Source organism: Erythrolamprus reginae, chromosome 2, assembly GCF_031021105.1.
Source record: "Erythrolamprus reginae isolate rEryReg1 chromosome 2, rEryReg1.hap1, whole genome shotgun sequence".
In the NCBI taxonomy this organism is placed as follows: domain Eukaryota; kingdom Metazoa; phylum Chordata; class Lepidosauria; order Squamata; family Dipsadidae; genus Erythrolamprus; species Erythrolamprus reginae.
Window position 1 is genome coordinate 208,903,697 of NC_091951.1, and position 19,599 is coordinate 208,923,295.

The following is a 19,599-nucleotide window of genomic DNA, read 5'->3' on the forward strand; positions in this document are numbered from 1 at the left end:
TTGGTTTCATTTGATTGGAAATGAATGAAGTATAAACCACAATAAGGCCAATTAGGCTACTTTGAGATCCTGAAGGCTTCTAATACTAAACCTGGAATTAAGAATTTGGGAAAATGGAATACTACGATCATAAAAACCCTGGAGATGTGCTCGTATTTTGGCCCCCTCATACCACTTTCCATTACTGCATTACATACATTGATATGTTCATTGCAGATTGATCTGGATTCCAATAATGAAACAAGAACGAATGCTGTTAAAGATACTTCTGGTTTAGCACCTCTAACTCCTCCCTAGAAGAAAGCAGTGGAGGGAGACAAAAAAAGAAGATAAAATTAATGTTAATAACTTTTATGTAATTATTCATTGGAAGTATATGGGGGAGCAGTTAAGAGTTAAGGGGTGGGGGTTTATCTCTTGGCTGCCATCCATATTTCACCATTCAACTTGCAGTGTTGTTGAAGGGTTGGAATTTGAGAAAACATTCAACTTTGCATTTCCATATGGGAGCTATAAATTACCCTGACAACATTTTGTGCTGAGAGAAAGAACAAAGGGCAGCAAACTCTGTGAAAGAAACTTTCTGCCAGACTGTGTACAAGTTAATGAAACTTCAGATTATTTGCTTTAAGCCATGCATGGCCTCGGCAATTTCAAGACTTTATATACTCTGAAGCTGATCAGTTGATGCTAGTTCCTAAAGACAAATAGAATTCTATGTATGCCAGGACTCCAGCCACTTTGTTTAGCTCCCCGCAGCCAGCTTGCCATCACCAACTCCATTGTTACAGACTCAAACCCTCACAGCTTCAACCTCAAACTGTCTACCTTGAACCTCACCCCATTCCTAAGAGGTCCATAAAGGGGGAGTGCACAAGAGCACCCAGTGTGCATACCGCCCCTGTCTTACTGTCCCCATTTATATGGACTTACATCCTTTGTTTATGTTTATGTTTATGTTGTACCTGTACCTGCTATCTTGTATGGGAGGGGGAAGGGGAGGCAAGCAAGCAGTGGGCAGGGCACAGAGCTTTATTCTTTCATTAAGTCAAATCTTATCAAAGTTATCTTTTTGCCCTTCATCCGGCTTCTACTGGTGACATTCCCAACCTGCTTTTTAAATTATTTTATTCACCTATTTTGCATATTCTCTGAAAAGCTGCACACTTTTTGTGGTTTTCCTTTATTATTTAGTGCTATAAAAACATTTCATTATAGAGAAAATAACAACAACAAAAACAACAACAAAAAACTACCCTACCCAGAATTGCCTATATAGTCAGAATCTACCTTAATAGTTCTTAGGTTTGGTTTAGACTTGAACAGTTTTTACCATTCCAAGACTGTGAATCAAAGTGAAGAATAAATAAATAACAACAACAACAACAACAACAACAACCTGAATCATTTCCCTAAGATCCTTGAAAGTGGACATGGTACTTCCACAAGTGAAAAACCTAACAAGGAAAATATCCTGAAATTTTGGAATGAGAATGCAAAGTGGATCAAGTAGGTTGAAAGCACTGTAAAAGTGACTACAATGGAAAATGTACAAACAACAAAGGAAATGCTGCAAAAACAAGCAAAGGTCAAGAATTGGGGCACCTCAGTTTAGATGAGTTGCATGGAACTTGGTTAAAATAACCAAGAGGTTTACATGCAAACTTAGCAATCCAAACGAATCAGGTTCTAGAAACACCAGAAGGTGAAAAATGGCTAGCAAGTGGAAGAATCTTTCCGATTCAAGAAGATGTGGAAAGGGGAAATAAACCTGAAAATTACAGGCCAACCACTTGCTTGCCAACAACATACAAATTACAAATTACTTACAGGCATTATTGTAAACCAAATTCATAGATATCTAGAAAATAAGGATTTGCTACCTATAGAAAAGAATGGATGCTGCAAAAATTCAAAAGGAACCAAGGACCAACTGTTAATTGATAACTGGTTTTGAGCAATTCAAAGAAAAGACAAACAAATTTGTTCATAGCCTGAATGGATTATAAGAAAGCATTTGATTCTGTTCCACCACAAAGCTGGATTAAGAAATGCTTAGATGTTTTTGGAATTAGCAGCAACATCCAGAGATTACTGTATTTTTTGGTGTATACAACACACCTTTTCACCTCAAAAAGGTGGTTTAAAAATTGGGTGTGTCTTTTACATCAAATGTTGATGAGGAGGGATGGGAGGCAGTGGCAGCAACTGCTGCGGTGAAAAAGTGTTGACAATGATGGATTAAAAGTAGTAGCATCAGAAGAAGGGTAGAAGTACTTAAGGGTTTTTGAAGCCTCTCAGCTGTTGCACAACCAAGCCAAAGAAACAACTTCAACAAAATATATAATACGATTCTGGAAATTTTTGAGATCAAAGCTAAGTGGAGGAAATATTATACAATTAATATGTGGGCAGTACCTGTAACACAATACAGAGCTGAATAATTGATTGGGCTCAACTAGAACTTGATCACTTAGATTGAAAGACAAGAAAACTAATGACAATGCACCATGCTCTACACCCAAAAAGTGATAGTGGTCAATTGTACTTTCCTAGATGTCGAGATGGCAGAGGATTCTTACAGGTGAAACAAACTATTGGAGAGAAAAAACATGGTTTAAATAACTACATTAAAGAAAAGCAAAAGTGCCTCTGCTGAAGAAGGTGAACAAGAGAAACCTCTTGAAAAAAAGAAGATTGAGAGCAGAATATCGAAAGGTAACAATTGAGCATTGAGTTTCTAACTGGAAAAAGCATCCTATGCAGAATCAATAGCTGAAGGACATTGAAGGAAAGTTAGATACAAAGGTAACATGGAGCTGGTTGAGATCCGGGGTGCTGAAGAAAGAAACTGAAGGTTACATTTTGTCTGCCCCAAGAACAAGCCCTGCAGATGAATTCCCTGAAAGCAAAAATTCAATGTGTCAGTAACAACAGTAAATGTTGCTTATGCAATGAAAAAGATGAAACAGTGGATCATCCTCGGAGAGGGGCGCCATACAAATCTAATAAATGTATTATTATTATTATTATTATTATTATTATTATTATTATTATTAATAATTAAATTTATTTATTTTATTTATTTATTAAATTTGTATGCCACCCCTCTCCGTATTAGTGACTGAGGCAAAATCTCACAAAATGATTAACTACAATGTCATAATCAAATTGCCAAAATCATACATTGGCAGCTTTGCCAGATGTTGGGTTTGAATGCAGAAAAAAATAATAGGAACACCAACTTGACAAAGTCCTTGAAAATTAACAGGTCAAGATCTTGTGGAACTTTTGAATCTAAACAGGCAAACAACTGGCCCACAACATGCCTGACATCACTAATGTGGGAAAGAAACAAGTCATTGATATTGTAATACCAGATGATGCATGAATTGAAGAGAAATAACTAGAAATACCACAATCTGCAAATTGAAGTTGAATGATTGTGAAGGAAGAAATCAATTGTACTGATAGTAATAGGAACCCTTGGAGCAATATCAAAAGTGTTATCTAGATACATGGAAATTTTGAACTGATCATTGGTGAATATTCTGACTGCAAAAAGCCACATTACTCGCAGGGGTGAAATGCTCCCAGTTCAGGTGTGCCTGCTGGTGGTCAAAGAGCCAGTAGTGATGACAGCGCAAGGCTTCACCCACCTACCTGGATGCCACCATTTGGGTTCTTTTACCCTTTGCGCATGCACGGAATGCTTTGCACAGGCGCAAAAAGTATATACTGTAAACTGAGCCAGAGTGGCGCAGCAGGTAGAGTGCAGCAGTGTTCCCTCTAATTTTTTTTTGGGGTGGGCGGAAAAGTATAGTGTCTGAGCGGCAGTCCCTTTGGGACTGGGCAGCACAGAAATAACAAACAAACAAACAAACAAACAAACAAATAAACAAACAAACAAACAAACAAACAAACAAACAAATAAAAAACCCACCCTGTTTTGCCTCAGAGAATTTCAAAATAAAATACTGTACTGTGTGTCTATAACAGTGAGCTCATAATAGGGCAACTCTATCAATATCAAAATGCCACTTAAATAGTTGAGCTAGTTTCAAACTAGATTTTGATTTTCTTTCTGTCTTCCTTACTCCCATTCTTTTTCTTTCTCTTTTCCTTCCTCTCTTTTTTCTATCTGTTTCTCTCTCTTCCTCTCTTCCTCTCTCTTTCCTTCCCTCTCACTCTTTCCCTCTCTTTCTCTGCCTCCTTTCCTTTGAATTTCTCTCTCTCTCCATTGTGCCGCATGGGTGGGGGGACAGCTGTAAGCCCCTCGCCTCCACCGCCTCTCCTTTCAGCACCCCGCTGCTTGAGCCTGTTTACAGGGTGCTAGTGGAAGATCCGGTGGGAGAACCTTTTGCAAAAGATAGGCAATCTGCTTCTGGGCAGGTTTGAAAAACTCTGAGTTGGTGATTATTTTTAAGTGTGCCATGGCTCACTGCTCAGCTTAGAGGGAACTATGGAGTGCAGTACTGCAGGCCACTAAAGCAGACTGTAGATCTGTAGGTCAGGGGTTCAAATCTCATCACCGGCTCAAGATTGACTCAGCTTTCCCACCTTCCGAGGTGGGTAAAATGAGGATCCAGATTGTGGGGGCAATATGCTGGTTCTGTTAAAAAGTGCTATTGCTAACATGTTGTAAGCCGCCCTGAGTCTAAGGAGAAGGGCAGCATTAAAAAATAAATGAATGAATGAACGAATGAATGAATAAATAAATAAATAAATAAATAAAACCTGCATGTATCCTGCCTGAATTCCTGTACAGTTGGCCAATATCATTAGACAAAAAGCTAGAAATGAAATCCTTGCATAGTACAATCTTTTATTTAATACCTGGGTTTGGGTTTTTTGTTAAAAACTTGAAAACCTCTGGATTTATTTAAATCAAACAGGGAGGGAGGAGGGAGGGAGGGAACCATACCTGCATTGTTCCAGAAAGTACAGGGGCATTTTCACTGAACACTCCATCTGGTTGTTGCCTGTTCAGAATCAGCCACCTCACACCTCCACAAATGATTTCAGGCTTAATGTCTTTTGCAACTTTGCTAGCCAGGGCAAAGACTTTTACCACATATGCTGTGAGCCTGTAAATAAGATAATGCATTAACTCACCATTTCAAAGCAGAACATAATACAAGTAGTTGCTTTCTTGGGTTTGTAAGCCAACAGTATTATTAGGCTTCTGCTAGCTAGGAGGAAGAGGGGAAGAGTGGTTTGTCCAGAGTCACCACACCACTATATTATGATACAACAATGGTAAAGGGTGTACATGTGTTGATGGGAAACTATCAAGATTAAAATGTGTTGTCCTCATTTCCAATCTGTCCTTCAACCTAGGAAGGAAAAAGAGCTCAAATAATCCAGGTCTCAACGCAGAACTCAAGGAGGTATCAGGAGAAATAATGCATCAAATCAGTTTAACAGAAATTGCACTGTTCTTACATCACAACAGTGCTGAAGAACAAGAGCTTTGGAAGAATTCTAGGGTAAGAGAGAATGAGAATTCCTTAATTCAATTATTGTGGCTACCAAAGATGAATTCTTAACATTTGCTCGATACGTGTTAGTAATAGTCAGTGGAACCGAGTACTTTCGGAGGACAGCTCCCCACTGAAGCAGGATAATTATTCAGACAGCCACTTTGCAGTAATGGTGACCTAGAGAGCAGGAAATTGTGAATTTCATTGTACAAGTATACTGTGTATATACATACAATGACAATAAAGTATTTATTTATTTAAAGTATTTATTGTGTGTTCTAGGCCTCCCTTAGGCATGAAAGCCAGCTGGGTGACTTTGGGCCTGTCACAGCCCAATTCACCTTACAAAGCTACTGTTGTGGGGAAAATAGAAGGCAAGAATGTTAAATATGGTCATCACCTTGAACAAACCAAAGGGGAAAAATCTAGTTACAATAACAGCAACAACAATTCAATCCCATAGAATCAGTGTTTCAGGTTTTCTACTTTCTTGAAGCAGGACATTCTGATTCTTATTTTAATGAGGGGAGGACAAATAGAACTGATTGACAGAAAATGCTAGACATGTGAAGACATATTATATGGGTAAGCCATTATCAGAAAAGCATATTTTGTCTGAAAGCTGAAAGGAATTTGATTGAAGGATAGGCTAGAAAGGAGCTACAAGGAAGAAGAGAAAGGTGGGTAGGTAGAAAAGAATGAAGAAAGCAAGAAAAGAAATGGAAAGACAGAGAATCAGATGCCCCAGCAGAAGTTAGAAAATGAAAATATATGAACATTTATAGAGGAAGTTAGAGAAAAGCTTTTCCAGGATCTGAAAGTAATGGCTATATTTTTGTCCATACCAAGTACTAGAGTCACGTGCTGGAAATGCTGAATAGGAATAGTCTGCTTTCTTGTACAGCAGCTGTTGGGTGTAACCTGAAAAGGAGCAAAATAGAAAGAGCTGTGAAATTTAGCCCCAGCCATACAGAACCACACTTGCATCCAGACTGGCAACCAGAACAGTTTTGCTCTCTTCTTTCTTAGCTGTGTGTCTCACTGTAGCTGCTTTTGCTTTGCACAATTGTTTTGATTTGTGTTCTGGTCTCAGTGTAAAACCATCACACTCTTCAGATGAGATTCTGAAAGCAAGCAACCTTAACAACAACAAAAGGAGCTGAAGACTGCCCTCCTATATGCCTGGAAACTAGAATTTGATAGCAGTACAATATTTCTAAATTCACTACAAAAGAGATGAAAATGTTTTTCTTTTTATAGAATATTGTGATAATTCCATGAGTCCATATTTAAATGTTTCTCAGCAGTTACTATGACCACCTCCACCTTTCAAGGCTAAAAAAGTGATATCCTTAGCTACGTTTATGCCTCCTGGAAGAAAAACAATAATAGCAACAAAAAATCCTACCAAACATTTAAGAATATTTGGCTTCTTCACTTCTGTGGGTCTTTTGTTTATTTTAGGGATTAATCAATCACACATTTCTATCTACTGAGCAAAACGTATCTGCAGATAATTTGCCTTACCAATCATGATCTGATTGACAGCTTCAATCCTGCGATCCACGCCAAGAGTCTCCCACTGCCTTGTTGTGTCCAGGTAATAGGTGGCAATAACTGGTGCAGTCATGCGAATCATATTTTGCTCCCCACAGCCAGAAGGAGTGATAATGAGATGTCTGAGATTACTTCCATCAATTGAATTTTCAATCATCTGAGCCACATGGTCACCTGAATGTGAAAAAATTGCCAAACATATTAGAAACTAGGAGGTTTATGATCTTTTTTTAAGCTTCAATATCTTCAGGGCAAATGGTTAGTCTAATCATGGTTAGTCTAATCTTGCTTCCAACTCCACTATCCTTCCTTTATAGCATTGAGCATAGAATAGTTAGGTTCCAGGACTAATTAGACGTTTTATTGATTAATTTGTCTATTTCATTTTCAAGATTGTCAGACTCCTTAGCAATTCTTGGTGGCTAATGATTAAAAAGAAGAAACAATATATAAAGAAAAGGATAAAGCTGACCAAAAGATTGTCAGGCCTGTCCCACCTTGAGCATTTAGGAAAGAAAGACCCTCAACTCCATTTGCAGTGAAAGGTATACTTTCACCAAAGCAAAGTGGTTACAGTGTAGGAAAAGCCAGATTTGAGGATTCACCCACTTTGATTTCGCCAGATGTTAAATGTCAAAAGTGGGACAGATCGATTGTATCAGTGAATCCAACTAGGAAGGCTCTGATCTATGCTCCATCTATTCAGGAACAGAAAAATAGGTTGTTCTATCCAGGAGTCCATCTACAGCATCAGTAGATTGTAGCAAAATTGGGCTGTTGATTATTTCATCTTCTATATTTAACATATGGAGGAGCCTGGATTTCAAATAACTAGTTCTTACCTTGGACAGAAATCTTGGTTTCTATTTCTGTGTCAGGTACCTTGTCATCTAATTTATTGGCTATGACCGTTTGTTCCTGGGTTCCACCTGAAACATGAAAAAGAAAATGAGGAAAATTACAGGAAAGGAAAAATATCACATTCTACATTAACTATCTCTTTGACATTGTTTCTAATAATCAAGTCTAAATTTAATTCAATACAATTATTTTAACAGGCACTTAACAGGAAGGAATATAATTGTCTGTAAGCACATAACTTTTGAAAAGTAAAATAACTTTTATTTTAAACTGTAATGATAAAAAGTTTCTCTCCTTTCCCTGGAAACAATAAAGCATGCGAGTGAAAGGATGTTGCCATCCTTAGTAAAAGGTATAATGGGAATTAATGAAAAAGAATTACGAGTTACTCACCGACTCCTTTTGTATGTGGGTCCAGTTCAATAACAGTTACAATATCTTTCCGTACCCCTTCAGGCTGTTATAGAAAAAGACACCAGAACAATCTCTTATGGGAGCCTCATTGCAAATAAAAATATAATGTATGATAGCAACAAGTACTTCACAAGAACAATTACAAAATACAAAGACTCCCCTGTAGCATCTCTTTGAAATGTAGTAAAATATTCAGTAATAGAATTGGTGCTTGGATGCAAAATAGAAAAAGACTTAGGTCAGCCTCATATCTTTTCTATAGCCAAATCAGCATGGCTCTCTATTCTGAGTTAATTTGTTTTTTAAGGTGTTTTTTCAGTCTTGATATAGTACCATATGCATATGCATAGTTATACATTTCTATCCAATATATCACAAACCAATATTCTAATTTTGCACCTATTGTACTTCTATTGCCAATCTGTTTTCCCTCATTTCATAACACTCCCCTCCCCCCCCTCTCTTCTTTCTACCTTCTTTCTCCTTCTCTCCCCCTTCTACTTTCCTCCTCCCCTTCCTTTCCTTTTCTGCTTTCTCCTCCTCCCTCCTAAACCTTCCATGAGTGATTCCAATCATAGTTCATCATATGTTTGACAGACTGGTAACATATATCCCTACTTCATTTAATTATTGGGTTAATTTCTATTTATCCCACTAGTCTACCATTGGCTCTTAAGGAATCCTTGCCCTCTTGCTGAATATCCTGGAAGCCCCGAGCTTCCTTATCTCAGATTAAAGGTGAGGGGTTGGCTATTATTTTCACATTTACTTGTAACCATTGTTCTCTACTCTTCTGTTCTCAAACTTCATTTTGAAAAGCACCCAGCCAGCACATTGTTATTAATCTTGTTCCCATTAGCTGAGACCTATCCATTCAGCCCCAGCTTGAGCTGTTGTGCATAGACGAGTTTGAATGGCTTCTATGATTTTGAAAAGGCTGGTTTTACATGCCTTTTTCCAGAATTCAATACTGTTATTAATTCTTTTAGAATTTGTGGTGGGCAAACATTTTATGGGCTAAGACAAAGATGTCATCCCATTCCAGTCCAAAGATCAAAGAGGAAATGCACGACTACACTGGCAATACCACAGTGCCAACCAAATTTTTCCATGGAAAGATTCTAGAGTTTATGGAGGAAAAGATCGAAGAATGCTGCTTGCACCTTCCGCTTGGCTGACAGGAACCACCATCCTTGGAGGCGAGACCAGTGCCAGTGGAACCATCCTAGTAGGGGAAGGTGCTGGTGGATATGCAATGAGCGATCGGAATCTGACTGGAGAAGGTGAAGGCGGCATACTAGGAGGCTGGGTGTTATCAGGTATGGGGCTGTGAAGCTGGTTTATGTGCTATCACCAGGTTTGACCATCCTCTAACAGAATCTTTTAGGAACAGGGTCCTGTTATTTGAGAGATGTGTCTGGGGACCCACTTAGGCCCAGTCCCTAAATTCAGTGCAAACACGAGATCCTCAAGTTGTAACCATCTCGAAGTGGTCTGCCTGTGGGGTGGCTGTAAGCAGGGCAGGATGGGGTGAAATACAGTTCCACAGGCAGAAATGAAGATGCGTGCACAACTCCAGCTGATCGGCAACTGTCACTTCCTGGATTACTGGTCTCGGATCGGCTCTCCTTTTTTCCCCTGCTGCTGCATCTGTGCTCCTTGCTTTTTTCCCCTTTCCTCCTTCCTGGCCTCAGACGAACTTCCTTCTCTCTTACCCGGCTCCCCTCCAGCCTCACGCGGCCAACTCCCACCTGAGGTGCAAGCAGAAGGTGTGGGTGGAAGCAGCACTGGTAGCATTTATGCTTCTGGCAGCACCCATTCGCCTGGCTACCCAGCTTGAGGTAGGGGGAGTACCCAGGAAGGAGAGCACAGGAAACGCGAAGCAAATTGTCACCCCAGTGAGTGACACTGGTAAGGTTGCAAGTCGAGGACCTAATAGTTCACTTGAACGATGATGATAGTTCAAGCCACTCCCACCTGGTCACATGGCCGACTCAGTCACATGACCAATAAACCACACCCACAGTGTGGCAGTAAAATTTTTGGCTGCCCATTACTGGCTGTAAGTCCACATACCCGAGATGGAGACAATTGAGTATAGTTCTTAAGCGTTGTCCCATTAGAGGTTCAGCAGGACTTAGGCCTGTAGTCTGGCATGAAGTTGTATGCTGGGCAAATAGGTAGGTAGTTAAGCTAGCCTGCCAATTAGAGGTGCCCAATTGACTTAGGGCCTCTTGGGCAGAAATCACAGCAATTTCTACTAATCCATTGGTGGCAGGGTGAGCAAGAGCAGTTTTAGCATAACGCACTCCCATCCGAGCTAGGTAAGCCTCGAACCCAGAGCAAGTAAACTACAGTCCATTAACTGTAACTAATACATCAGGAATGCCATGTGTGGCAAAGATAGAGTCCAGGATTCAACAGTTATTAATTTTTTTTAGAATTTGTGGTGGCCAAGCATTTTATGAGCTAAGACAATGATGTCATCCCATTCCAGTTCAAAGATAGGAGAGGAAATGTATGACTACCCTGGCAATACCACAGTGCCAACCAAATTTTGCTATGGAAAGATTCTAGGAGTTTTCAAAAGACAATCAGAACAACTATACAGTCAAAGATGAATAACAAACTAGACCATTTCAACCACCATGGTAGATATGTCATTTTGTGTTATTAAAAGTTACGTTTTGGGACCAAAAAGCCTTTTGTTGCAATGGGGTGCATTCATTAATAAAATTATGGTAAACAGGCTTTATCTGCAGCGATCTCTAGCTATTGCCTCTCTTTTCCAAGAGCCATAATGTAAAGCCACTTGTTACTTACTACAACTTTCTTTTTCTTTTTTTCCCCAATTTTTTTATTAATTTTCATAAAATAAACAGACACACATACAAACACTAAACATAAAGTGGGGGTGTATTTCCCCCGCTTCTTTTGAAAGTATACATTCAGATACAAAAAGAGAATACATAATTGAATATATGTTAAATGTTAAAAGGTTTAGTAAATTTGAGTTAAGGTTTTACAAATCTTGAATACAATGTAAATATTAGGTAAAGTTAGTATAACATAGTCATCAAAAAATACCTTTAATGTAATCTTAAGTACTATAGTAAAATGCCATATTCATCAAACAAAACATTCAAACTAATTTCAACTATTATACATCAAAATTCTTAATATGTTACTTATACTTATACTTATACATAAACTACTATGTCATAATCATAAAAAAAATGCATTTAAACTAGTATTAATATTGTTATCACCTAGGTAAAAACAAATACAAAAAATTAACTAGAAATAAATGTGTATATCTTATTTTTTCTTATCCATCCATTTATAAACATTGTTCCATGTTTCATAAAATTTAGTATCTTCTTGATCATTTAATCTTCTTGTCATCATGTCCATTTCAGAGCAATCTAATATTTTAGCTATAACTTCTTCTTCCTTGGGGATTTCCTCCCCTTTCCAGTTTTGCGCATATATTATTCTAGCCGCGGTTAATATGTGTATAATTAAATAAAGAATTTCTTTCTTATAGGTCTGATTGGTAACTCCTAATAAGTAAAATTCCAGGGTATTATCTATATCTTGCTTTATTATTTCTTTTAATATTTTCTCTATCATCTTCCAATATATTTTAGCTTTACCACATGTCCACCATTGATGGTAATAGGTTCCTATATCCTTCTTACATTTCCAGCATAATGGGGATGTTTTGGGAAACATTTTTGCTATCCTATTTGGTGGGAGATGCCATCTGTAGAACATTTTAATTTGATTTTCTTTTAAAGAAACTGATTTGGTCATTTTCCAGTTATTAATCCAAACTTTCTCCCATGTATCTATGTCTATTTCCTTGCCAATATTTCTACACCATCTTATCATAGTATCCTTTAAAGTCAACTCTATATTTTTATGAGCAATGAGAAATTTATATATTTTCCCTATCATTTTTATTGGATTAGTAGTAATTAGATTGCTTAAAAGATTCTTACTTTTGTTAAAAATATAAAGAGTTTTATCCTTCTGGTATCTAGATCGAATCTGAGCATAATGCCACCAGTCTATTATTATCCCTTCTTCTTGTAATTTAATCCTAGATTTTAACTTCATCTGGTCATTTAGTAATTCTTTGTATCTGTAAGTTATTTTCTTGTCTTTTATGGACTTTGGATGTGTTATTGCTTCTAGGGGAGCTAACCATTCTGGGATATTTAAAAAGTGATTTTTCTTTATGTCTTTCCAGACTTCTAGTAGATACTTCCTTAATGTATGCCTTTTAAAGTATGAATGATTTTTTCCCTTATCGTACCATACGAATGCGTGCCATCCGAGCATGAGATCATGTCCTTCTAAGTTTAGTATTCTTTTGTTCTCTAGAGTTATCCATTCTCTAAGCCATGTTAAAGCGGCAGCCTGATAGTATAATTTCCAATTTGGAAGACCAAATCCTCCTCTTTCTTTGATATCTTCTAAGCAATTCATTTTTATCCTTGCTTTTTTCCCTTGCCATATGAATTTTTTAACTAGGTTTGTTAAAGTTTTAAAAAAATTTCCCCCTGGGTTTATTGGAATTACCTGAAAGATAAATAAAACCTTGGGTAAAATATTCATCTTAATTGTTGCAATTCTTCCTAAAAATGATATTTTCAGATTATTCCACATTGCTAAATCTTTTTTAATTTCTGTTAGTAATTTTATATAATTGTCATTTTTTAATGTTATTGTTTTCGCTGTTAAATTTATTCCTAAGTATTTTACTTTTTTTACAGTCTTTATTCCAGAGATGCTTTCTAATTTAGTTTCTTGTGTTTTGTTCATATTTTTAGTCAAAAAATGTGTTTTGCTTTTATTTATTTTTAAACCTGCTACCTTTCCATATTGTTCAATAGCTTGCAGTAAAGTAGGAACTGTTGTTATCGGTTCTTCTATTATGAACGTTAAGTCATCTGCAAAGGCTTGGACTTTATAAGTTTCATCTCCTACGGTTAAACCTTTTATTTTAGGATCCGCTCTTATTTTAATTAATAGAGTTTCAAGAATCATGATAAATAACAATGGTGATATAGGACAACCTTGAAGAACTCCCTTATTTATATCAAGTGTTGGTAATTGGTTATTGTTCAATATTATGTTAGTTGTTTGTTTTGAATATATAGTATCTATTAAGTTAACAAATTTTGGGCCAAATCTCATTTTATTTAATTGCATTTTTATAAATATCCAATTGACGTTGTCAAAGGCCTTTTGAGCATCTAAAAACATTAAAGATGCTGTCTTGCCTGGATATTGTTCATAATACTGTAATGTATTTATTACTGTTCTAAGATTATTTTTAATTTGTCTCCCTGGTAGAAACCCATTTTGGTCTTGGTGTATTATTCCATTTATAACTCTTTTGAGTCTGTCTGCATAAATGGCGATAAATATCTTATAGTCTACATTTAATAATGATATGGGCCTATAGTTTTTAATTTTTTCTGGGTCTGTGCCCTGTTTATGTATTAACGTTGTCAGTGATTCTGACCAAGATTTAGGAATTTTACCCTCAAGTCTACATAGATTGAAGGTTTCTAACATGTGGTTTCTTATTGTTTCATTTTCTATCTTGTACCATTCTGCCGGTATGGCGTCTGGGCCTGTGGCCTTGTTGCTTTTCTGTTTTTTAATTGTTGTTAGGAGTTCTTCCATTGTTATCGGTCCTTCCATGGTGGTATGTTGGTCTTCTGTTATTTGTGGTAATTTTGAAGCTTGTAAATAGTTAAAGACTTCATCTTCACTAACATTATCTTTGGCATATAGATCTTTATAAAAATTATACACAATATCAGCCTTTCCTTCTGTATCATATTTTATTGTACCATCTTTGTCTTCTAGTTTTTTAATTAATTTTGATTGGCGCTGTTTTCTAAGTTTATATGCTAACCATCTACCTGGTTTATTTGCATGTTCAAAGTAGTATTGCTTTGCTCTTTTAATTTTTTCAGTTATTTGGTTTTGTTCCATAATTTTGATTTTATGTTTAATTACATTTATTTCTGTTTTTAAGTCTCTGTTCTTAATGTGTTGCTGCGATAAAAATTCTAATTGTTTCAATTCATTTATTAATTGTGCATACTTTAATTTATTTTCCTTGTTATATTTTGCAGTGTAAGATATTGTTAATCCTCTTATATAAGCTTTAGCTGTATCCCATTAATTCTGTAGCGTAGTTTCTGAGGTTTTGTTAATTTCAAAAAATATTTTTAATTCCTTTTCGATCCAATCCTTATATTTCTTATCATTCAATATATTTCTATTCATCCGCCAATTGTTCTGTTTGTTGTTCATCCTCATAGAGACCACTATTGGATTGTGATCGGCCCATGTATTAACGTCTATCTCTACTTCTCTTATTTGTTCTGCAACCGTTTTAGGTGCCCATACCATGTCTATTCTTGTCCATATTTTGTGGGGGTTAGAGTAGAAAGTATATTGTCTCTTATGGGGGTATCTTTCCCTCCAAATATCATTTAAAAATAATTCCCCTTTCATTTTTTGAAAGGTACTAGGTAGCAAATTCCTTCTTGTTTTTTTGCTTCTTTTCCTTTTATTGTTGCCTCCCCCCTCTGAATGGTCTAATTGTCTATTCGCAATAGCATTAAAATCACCTATTATTAATACATTTTCAATAGCTAGGTCTATTATTGTTTGATGTAAATTTTTATAAAATGTCATTTGATCTTCATTAGGAGCATAGATAGAAACAACAGCTAAAGGTCTAGGTTCAATATCAACTTGTACAATCAATATTCTACCCTCATTATCTTTAAATATTTGTTTGGAATTTATAGAATTCTTAACATACATCACTACACCTCTTTTTTTTTGATCTGCTAATGCAGCATACATTTTTCCAATTTTTGGATTCAACAATAATTTTTGGTTATTTTTCTTAATATGCACTTCTTGTAGTATTGTAATTTGAGCATTTTGATTTCTAATTTTAGAAAACATTTGTTTCCTTTTCCTTGGTTCATTAAGTCCATTAACGTTTACAGAAAAGATTTTTAAATCTTTACTTATTGTCATTTGATAGGTTTTTTGGTTTCTCGCTGAGGTTGAACTCTTCTAGCACCTTGGTCCTGCTCTATCACCTGAGCAGTAGCCCCCAAATCTTCTTCTTGCTGAGTTGTTAGTTTTTCCCCTGGTTGTTGTTGAACTGGTTGTTGTTCAACCACTTGTTGCTTATTTGCGTAGTCCAGACGGTTGATGCCACTGTTTTCAAAAAAGTACATAGCTTGTTCTACATTTTCCAATTTGTATCTTGTAGAGCGCCATGTCAAAGAAAGGCCTTGCGGAATAAGCCAACGGTAGGTTATATTTTCTTTGATCAAAATTCTGGTTAGAAAGTGGTAATCTCTTCTGCTTTCTCTGACACTTCTTGGAACTTGTTTTAATATTTTTATTTCAGCTCCTTGATGTTGGAGTTTGGCATTTCTTGACCAATGAAGTATGTCATCTCGCAGAGCTTTTCTTGTAAATTTGATGTGTATCTCTCTTGGGAGGTTGTGACGACGAATGTAGCTATTCGAGATTCTGTAGACTTCATCGATTTCTTTCAGTAGTGCTGTGGGATCCCCTTGGAGTATTCCTCCAATAGTTTCGGCCATAGTCATTTTTAAGTCTTCATCTTTTTCCTCTTTTATATTCTGAAATCGAAGTCCATAAGAAGCTCGTTGCATCTCCAACTGAGTGATTGATTCATCATATCTTCTGTATCTTGCATCAGCTCTCCCTTCAAGATAGTCCATTCTTTTTTCATTTTTGTCAGATTTCTCTTCAACTTTTTTAACTCGGTCATCACTTTCTTGTAGTGTTTGTTGAATCTCCTTTATCTGGTCTTTCATCTCACCCATATCAACTTTCAATTGAGCCATCTCCATTTTGAATTCTGCCAAGTCTGTTTTTATAGCTTCTCTTTGTTGTGTTGCATCCTCTTTTATGGCCTCTCTTTGTTGGGTGGCTTCTTCTTGAGATTTAAACATAAAGTCCTTCAAAGTGTTTAAAGTTTCTTGTAGTGTTGCAAAATTAGACTGCATTGTTTTGTCTTTGTCTTTATCCTTGGTAGACATGGTTAACACCTGGTGCGACGGAGAAGGATGCGGTGACCCTTGTGGGGAGGGAATTGTTGCTGTGGTTTGTTTTTTAACCGTCTTAACAAAGGTTGACGTATTTGACATTGTCAAATTTGAATCCGCTCTTTAAAGTTTAAATTAATTTAAATTAATTTCAATTTATATGTAGTAAAAGGAAAAGAATTCCTATAAATTCCAAATCTGTCAATCTATTTTGTTAACAATTTCCCTTAAAATATGATTATATATACCAATTCAATTACCAACAATTACCAACAAAGTTATTATTCTTGTTTTAAAACTTTAAATATGCAATACCAGAAGGAACAGGTGTAAAACTTTTTTTAAAAAATAAGTGAAAAATAAGAGTTAAAATTAAGTAGTCTGGTGGGAGGGCAAGGTAAATACAAAAAAAAGGAAAGATATTAACTATTCATAAGAAATAAAGGAGAGCATGGAAAAGAAAAATTATAGAAAAAGAAAAGGAGAAGGAGAGAAAAAAGAAGAGAAAATTAATAAAAGGAGTGGAGAAAGTTGTTTTAGGGGAAAGAGAAAATAAAAAGGAGGTAATATTTTAATTCAGCTAAAACAAAATAGAGCTTGTTACTTACTACAACTTTCAGCTTCTTCCTCACACCATCTGATGCCAACTCTCCACGAACACTTGCTCTGACCTCAATATCATGCAATCCTTGCTGCAATGGGACTATCACAAATGGTACTGCCATGGAGGACAGAGCGTTAATCGTGAACTGAGTTCGGTATCTTTGACTTTCTGTGGAAGCACTGCAGAAGGCTGGGTTGTACAACAGTTCCACTCGTACCTAGTGGAGATGAAAAAAAGCAGATGAGCCACAAGGCAGCTTTGTCCATAAGAATCATTTAAAATCCAGCTTTCCCACAGATGACACAAACACATTTCCCACTAAATCTGTTCCTGCATCAGCAAATCATTGTGATACATGGAAGGAAAGACAGAAGAGGGGTACACATAGAGTACACATACACAGACATCATATCATACAATTTATTCTTCCCTTCCCTTTTTCATAGACAGGTAGAAAATGGGATTGTGTGAATAATTCATGTAAATAAGGCTGCCCAAATACCTGAGCCCCATAAATGCACTTCTCAATAGAAAAAACAAATGGAGCAGAGATGATGATCTAAACCTAGAGTTTCTTAAAGTGTGATCTGTGGAGGGGTCCTCTAAAAACCCTCACAGGGTTTTATTGCCAGGCAATAAAGGTATTTGCAAACATTGAAAATAATGTTACTCTTCCCATTATTATACTATTTTTTCATTAAAATATTCTATTGGTTGATGTGTGATGGATTTAATATTATTGTTTTCATATTATTCAATAAATGAATATTCTACAAATGCATCAATTTCAATTTTTAATATGGTAAAGATTGATAAATATTCATGTTTCATAATGTTCAAAATTGGGAAGGAGTCCTGACAACAAAAAAATTAAGCAACTCTGATCCAAAGAGCCTTAGCCACCATTGCCTCCATCAATGGCACTTTTTTTATTAGTCAGAAAATGCTGTGGCTTGGATTTGGAAATACATAAAGTTTGCCTGCCAAAGAACTGATAGCAACACAAGCCACATTTCCTAATTTCTAAACTCATAGTCCCAAAACTTACATAAATATCCACTTCAGCGTAGTTGTATACAATAGCTCGAATCTCCACCTGCTCATTCTTCACTACTGAATACGGCAGTCGAAGGTCAATGAAGAAGTCTTTCATGACTATTATATCATAAGGTTCAGCCACACAGATCCCTGCAAGTAAAGCCAATGGCAAAATGTTAATTCTACTTTAATTCTTACATACTTTTCGTATCTCCCAACTTTAACTTCATTATTCATAATTCTTTACCTTTGGTAGGTGAAATGCTCACAGCCAGCACCTCCCAAGTTGTAATGGAATCTCTCAGATAAAAAGACAGTGTCTTGCTTGAAATCCTAGTGACAAAATGAAATGTGTTATGTCAGTGGTTCTCAACCTGTGGTCCCCAGACCTGGGGGGTGGAGATGGGAGTGCAATATCATCGCAGGAAGTCCACAAAGGCTTGAAGAAATGTTATGATTTAAATATTGAGTTACATCTTGAGTGTCTGTGGCCACAAAAGGTATTTAAAGGGGGCCACGGTGAAGAAACCATTGTGTTGCATTATTACTACGCAGAGCTATTACAGTGTGCAATTGGAAACTCATGTCAGGTAGACAACTCCTACAGTTACCAATCATACAACGTCGTTCCTTCCAAAAAATATCCAAGAATAAATGAGAAATATAAATGAGTTCCTAATAAAAGCTGCCACCAACTATTTCCTCCATTAAATTCTATGTTTGTGACAGTGGGATTTCATAATAAAATACTCATTTTTAAAGCAATCTACGATAATATTGAAAGTAGATATGACAATACAATTTGATTGCTGCTGAATAAATAAGTTGGGGAAATACTACTGGATGGGAAGAAGGAGAAAGGTAATTGGCAGTTTGAATTCAAACACAGACCATTCACAGATTAGGTAGGGCAGGAACTACTGACTTGGAAGGATAAAAAAGGAGGGGGAAAGCCATTTTCAGTTGCACTTTCAGTTCACAGAGGCCAGAGCAAGAGCTCCTGGCTGGGTCTTGACATAGTGAGAGAAGGAGGAGAGAAAAGTATAACTACAAACTACAAACTACATATAATTACAAACCAAAAACGGCAGGAGTTTGGTAGTGACAGGGGTTGTTGATCTTCTTGATAAGTGCTTATTTTTCAATAAATTGTTAAGATGTCTGGCTCGGTGCAGTGTAACACTTGTTTGGCTGTTGTGTTCTGTAGTACTGTAGTGGAACTTGGGGTGCTGCCCTCTTTGCATAAGGACATCTAGTTTATATGGCAAGATCTCTAGGTTGCAGTCCTTAGTTTGTACCCTGCAGTCAGAAGTGGAAAGATTGTCCCAGGCACGTGCTGTAATGCAGCCATGTGTGCAACCTCCACTTCCTCTGCGCCCCCCAAGAAGAAGTGCTGTATGGACAACTGCTGGTTCAGGAAGATTACATGCAGCAGAGCACAGACATAGAAATTTTGGTCTCTCTGTATCTATAATGATCTTGCAGATTTAAATGGTAAGGTTGTTGCAGATAT

The 19,599-nt window shown here is 36.6% G+C and overlaps 1 protein-coding gene across 1 annotated transcript in view; it reads right to left on the bottom strand.

Moving 5' to 3' along the window:
- Window positions 1-19,599, bottom strand: part of LOC139161887 (A.superbus venom factor 1-like) — a 131,615-nt gene that overhangs the window by 32,344 nt on the left and 79,672 nt on the right. Inside the window, exons 19-27 of the mRNA XM_070741583.1 lie at window positions 18,334-18,419; window positions 18,097-18,236; window positions 17,053-17,265; window positions 8,295-8,358; window positions 7,883-7,969; window positions 7,011-7,214; window positions 6,329-6,404; window positions 4,925-5,087; window positions 198-293 (exon numbers count right to left, since the gene is read on the bottom strand). Coding sequence (XP_070597684.1) covers window positions 198-293; window positions 4,925-5,087; window positions 6,329-6,404; window positions 7,011-7,214; window positions 7,883-7,969; window positions 8,295-8,358; window positions 17,053-17,265; window positions 18,097-18,236; window positions 18,334-18,419 — 1,129 coding nt within the window. The remainder of the gene's footprint in view (window positions 1-197; window positions 294-4,924; window positions 5,088-6,328; window positions 6,405-7,010; window positions 7,215-7,882; window positions 7,970-8,294; window positions 8,359-17,052; window positions 17,266-18,096; window positions 18,237-18,333; window positions 18,420-19,599) is intronic.